At 38.5% G+C, this 5692-nt stretch overlaps 1 protein-coding gene across 5 annotated transcripts in view; it reads right to left on the reverse strand.

The window, feature by feature from the left end:
* tbxas1 (thromboxane A synthase 1 (platelet)) overlaps positions 1–5692 on the reverse strand; it is an 11131-nt gene that overhangs the window by 4140 nt on the left and 1299 nt on the right. For 3 of the 5 annotated variants that reach the window (XM_046038535.1, XM_046038533.1, XM_046038534.1), the window contains exons 2-8: positions 4372–4528; positions 4082–4175; positions 3316–3368; positions 3090–3186; positions 2855–2971; positions 278–366; positions 46–194 (exon numbers count right to left, since the gene is read on the reverse strand). In XM_046038535.1, coding sequence (XP_045894491.1) covers positions 46–194; positions 278–366; positions 2855–2971; positions 3090–3186; positions 3316–3368; positions 4082–4175; positions 4372–4472 — 700 coding nt within the window. In that variant the 5' untranslated portion in view covers positions 4473–4528. Of the gene's footprint in view, positions 1–45; positions 195–277; positions 367–2854; positions 2972–3089; positions 3187–3315; positions 3369–4081; positions 4176–4371; positions 4529–5057; positions 5363–5391; positions 5585–5692 lie in introns of those variants that run through there. The other 2 variants (XM_046038531.1, XM_046038532.1) reach the window with 2 other exon arrangements.

The following is a 5692-nucleotide window of genomic DNA, read 5'->3' on the forward strand; positions in this document are numbered from 1 at the left end:
TGTGTGTGTGTGTGTGTGTGTATATGCTGCATGAATTGGACTGACGGAAAAACAGAATGAGGGGCTTGAAGAAAGAAAAGGAGAAGAACATCTGCGCATGGCGGACAAACGGGTCATCTGGGTTGTTCTGAGTGTCCACCTGAGTTGCAAATGCCACACTGGCAATGACATCCATAGTGAAGCAGCCAAAACACCTGCAACACACAAACACACATAAATAGAAATATGACTTATAAAGACAACTCTTATAGCCTCTGATCATTGCGTGCATAATTACTTGTGGATGTCAAATGCCTCTCCTGACTCAGCGTAAACATTCAAGTTGTTCATCAGGGCATCGGTGGCTGTGTTGATGAGCGGAACCATCTACAGGAAAATAACAGACAGTGACACTTGTCATAGCTGCTGATACTTTCTAGGAAAGGGAAGAAACACTCAAATCTTCCAATTATTGCTTTAGTGAAAAAGTGCTCCATAAATACCACAAAATTTAGGAAAATGTCAATGTGGTTCCACAAACTTAAAAAGCACACTGACACTTAAATGGATTAAATGATTCATCGATAAAATCGATTAATTAAATGCATTGACATTTCCTCTATTTGTACGCAGTTTATCTGACTGCAGATTGGTGGAGACCAAACTCTTTAGAGATGGTTTTGCAACCTTTTCCAGCCTCGATGAGCATCAACAACTATTTTTCTCAGAACCTGAAAGCTAAAGTTCACATAGATTTGCCGCAAGGATACTATTTATGTCTCTTCTACTCTGTGTGAATTGTGTTAAAAAGTATTTTTAGGTTTTAGATCACATGTCTGTAGAAATACCGAAAATTCTAAAGGTTTCCCAAACTTTCGCGTACCTCTGTACATGTTTCAGATGTGAAATGGTTGCCATAATGTGGCATGCATTTCACAAATGTTGTATATTATACACAGTGGAGTGTATAACTTCATTTCATTTTACAACCCTATTGTAACGTGATGATTAAATTTACCTTGTGCCTTATAAATGGAGAAGAAAAATGTGAGACATGTCAAAATTGTGAGATAGCTGTGCTCTCCATGTTTCAGTCAATTTCTCATACACTCACCTCCCAAAACAGTATTTACACAGTACATATAGCACAGTGGTAAATCATTATTTTGGCCAGATGATCTGTATGACATTTCTGATGTGTTTGTTGCCTGAGCTGCTAAGAAGCTGACAGCAGAACCAGGTTAGAACAGAAGGGGAAGCAGGTTTAACGCTGGGCTGTGGGTGAATGAAGATGGTAACTAGGTTACAAATTAATCCTTAATAATTAAAAAACAAATGAAATGAAGAACAATAAATACATCTGTATCGGTAACCTGGATTTAAAACAGTTAACAAAGACACAAACCGGACATTCATTTAAATACTGCCACCTGCTGGTAGAAAGGAGAAAAAGATCTAATACAATGAAAACCACATTAAATATGAATTTAATATTAAATATAATGCTAATAGTAACAACTCTGCACACACAATAATTACCTAGGTTAAACTACCAACTGTATTGCACCAAACAATGCGGACATTAAACGCGACTCTTGCTGTTTACATGAAGAAATGCACAATATTATATATTGCATAATAAACTACTGTTGCTAACATATTATTAAACAACGGCAGGTGCCTGGGTGAATCTGTGGCATGTCGGTTTCACCAGAAATATCACATAAACAGCGAAAGGTGCCGTGGCACTTCAGGGAAAACCTGTGGCATTTTTAGATTGCTACCGGAAATGCCGCAGATAACCGAGGCAGATGCCGCGGCATCTCAAGCTGCCACCGGAAATGACACTGGTAGCTGCCGATGCCACTATTTGAGCCAGTCCCTGCTGAAGAATAAAGTGTCCAAAGTCTGGGATTATTTCAAGCTAAAGAAAACAACAACTCTGTAATGTTACCGTTCGTCCACCGTAAAACGAAACTTATGTCGCCTCGGCAACAGCACGACGGCACCTGAACAGAAAGCAGCCGGTGTTCTGGCAGCGGACCACAGACAGCGCGCCAAGCAAAAGTGCTTCCCTACTGACACTACACAAAATTCTTTGTAAATCAAACCAATAAAAACACATACTGATACTGCTTAAAGATGTAAATAAAAGATGAACTTTAACTGCAGACTTGCAGTAAACATGATTGTTCAGCTGGCTGAAAACAAAGTTAAAGAAAATGTATGTGGTTTCATTCAACTTTAAAGTAAACAATTTCATTAATTTGAGTAATTAAAAGAAGAGAATAAAGAAGAGCACAAGGAACCCTCCAAAAATTGAGATTGTGTTTAGACAGAAAAAGAGAATTTAGACCAAACAAATGAACCACCAACTCAGCACGCCTTGGTAATATCCCCTTTATCAACAAAGGGTGCCTTCAATATCCTCTCCTCTCATTGCACCTGGACCGATAAACTCTCTCCAAAATGATGCAGATCTGATATTTACTGCAGTTGAAAGCAGCAGGGCAGTGCAGCCATAAATTCATTAGACATGTTTATCAGCAGTACCAGGCAACCACGCTTCACCCTTAACTCCCAAAAACACTCATTTAGTTTCACCAAAATGGAGCTTTAGTTATATAAGAAAGTGTGATTTCATTATCATCCCTTTATACATTTTCTGTTAAAATCTTACCTAAAATATTTTACATTACAGTTAATCTTATCTTAACTGTCTGTCGTCCTCCACACTTCTTACCCTCAATCTGTGAAAGACAGAAACTTATCAAAACAAAAAACATTTTCCCTCAGATGTCTGTGAGGTGGGTAATGTAGCCATTTATAATCTGCTTTTATAATTGGAAAACTTAAGACCACATTCATATCTCACCTCTTTCATCTTGGCAGCACTGAATGATGGGGTCAGGATGCTCCGCACTCTCTTCCAGCGTTCATTCCTCAGCATGAGCAGACAGTCAGTCATGGGCTTGGTGGCAAAGCGAATAGCCTGCACAGAGAGACAGGAGAGTACAAACATCCTTTATCACTACATCATAGAATGCTTACGTTAGATTCATGAGTTAGCACATAATGTATGTGTGCATACTTTGGTAAAACGTTCTCACCATTCTGTTAGGGAAGCTGCTGAAATCCCTGACCATCACTTGTCTGAGCATGTCAGGGTCCGCTATCACCACGATCGGTCTGCGGCCCAAATAATACCTAAAATATAACAAGCACAGCCTCAGTCAAATCAAATACTTAATGTGGCTAACATACGTTTTTACCAGTGCAAATCTTCAGACCATCATTTAATAAGATGCTGATCCAGAAAGTATTTCCTATACTTACCCACAAACCCTGCCATGTGTCTTTATGAGCTCATTGAGAGGTTTGAAAATATCCTGAGAAGAAAGTTAAAGAACAACATCAGAAAGGAACCAGGGAGGCTCTTCTTAAGAATGAAATCATTACATGTTGGAGAAGAGATTGATAATCGGGCTGTTGTCTTAATGGAAATTGTAGAACGAGTAACATTGTGACCCTTTACTGAAACATACCTATACCAAAACTAAACGCACACGGAGGAGAAAGAAAGATATGAAGTTCACATTCGTACATGGATCACATTTGTGAAAACCTGTGCATGGGTTTATTTATTTGTATGGGTGCACGTGTCTTGTTGAAAGTGTGAACTGAGTAACTAGATCACATCAGGATCTGCTGTGCAGAGACACATCTGTGTCCCATGAAAACACAGAGCATCATTATTTAATGTTAAATGAAAACAGAGTGCATTTTTTTTTCTTTAAATATTAAAAATGATGTATTTTGATCAAGTAGAAAAATGATCTTCTCAGTAAAACACAGTACTGAATAATCATGAAGACCTTGTCACAAAAACAAAAATTATTAACACGTTAACTTATTTGGGGGTTGAACAGTACAACATATATTGCTGCTTTTGAGTTTTCTTCAATGCAAAAATGTGTAAAAGTGTTGTAATATGTTGCAAAGATGTTTGTCACATCAATGGGTAAAATGTCTTAACAGTCCAAACAGATTTTACAGACAGGAATTAAATTTCAGTTTGACGGAAATTATAGCAATATCTTACCTGGCGAAACATGAATATGTTGCCTAAGAAAGGTAGTGGCTTTGGATGTTTGATGCCACATCGAGAAAGGACCGAAAAGGGGTAAACTGAATACCTAGATAACAGAGCACAGAGGTGTGTTGATAAGTGATGAATGAAAAGAATAAAAGCACAGTGAAGAATGAAGCCTCACATATCCCCATCATTTAAAAAGAATGTTCTTTAGGTTATTTTTAGATTAAATTATTGACTTCATTTTCACAGCAGCTGAAGCATTACAAACAGATAGGGAAACTGAAGCATTTACTCACCAGTAGAGAAGACCCAGAAAAATGAGGAAGAGGCTAAGTGACACAGACAATCCACTGGTCTTGATGTGGAATACATTTAGGAAGCCAGCTACAGCCTCCATTATGTAAAAACTTCTCTCACTTCTCCACTTTCACCATTAACGTTAGATCAGGGCTCCTGAAAAAAAAAAAGCAGAACAGAAAAAGTTTGAAGAGCTCCAGAATAGGCATTTATGGCACTTTAGTCTTCAGTGCAAGTATTCAACTAAATATAAAAATCTTTTTTCTGTCTCCATATATTAAATATTAGAATACACCGTACTTCTTCAACAGTGGAAAGAACATGAGAGTGACAGTGCATTTCTTTTTTAACTCTGCTCTCAGCCTGTTTTATCTCCTGTAGATGAGTGGGTTGGTTGGTTTAGTTAATTGTTTGTTTTGGCAGCCTTGGGTGCTCACCTTTCCCCCGAATTTTTGTTGCACAGAATTTAACAGAAATAGATTGACAAAGGGTAACCTAATAGTTAAAGCGAATAAGTTCTGTTAATAATAAATTATACCAAGTCTAACACACCCAGCACACCTACGACATATTCCCATCCACCCCAGCTCCCAATCACTCACTCACACACCTTAGGGTAGACAAACATTCACAAGCACATCAACAACGGCATGCAAAGGGGGGCAAGTCTTTCTCCTATACTCACCTCTGTTTGGTATGCACAAATGATGCATTTGCAACCTGCTAACATGCCACAGATTTGATGGGGGGGGTTAAATATCATTGTTGTAACTAAAGCACATAGGCCTACTGTTAACATACAGTTTAACAGTCGATCTTTCTTTAAGTTGAAAACGGCGTTTGAATCCCCGACGTCATATAAGCTACATGCTACAACAAAATATCGCTAGTTGTCCAACGTTACTCGTTAACGTCTTTGCTGAACGTCGCGTAACATTTTCATGAACCATGTCAGAGCCACTTTTATATCTGTGAAAGGTTCACACACACTGTGATGTCAAAGGAGTACACTGACTCACCTCGCACTCTTCTCATTTGTTTGTTGATCCCCACTTAGCCTGATGTCTGCCTCGTCCTGTCAATTTGTCGCAACCCAACAGAGAGCTGAGGTGCATACTGCCACCTACTGTACGGGAGTGTACAACATCCAACGCGAGTTTACTGGTACATGACCGCAGTCCACACTTTATGCCTGACTGCATGTAGGCCATATAGATATATCATGTAGAAAGAATAATAAATAATATGATATGATGACAAAAACTGAGTTTGAGAGTTGAATGAAAGTGTACAAGCGTGTGTGTTAATAAAAAAGGGTCC

The sequence above is a fragment of the Micropterus dolomieu genome, linkage group LG22 (genome assembly GCF_021292245.1).
Source record: "Micropterus dolomieu isolate WLL.071019.BEF.003 ecotype Adirondacks linkage group LG22, ASM2129224v1, whole genome shotgun sequence".
Lineage (NCBI taxonomy): Eukaryota > Metazoa > Chordata > Actinopteri > Centrarchiformes > Centrarchidae > Micropterus > Micropterus dolomieu.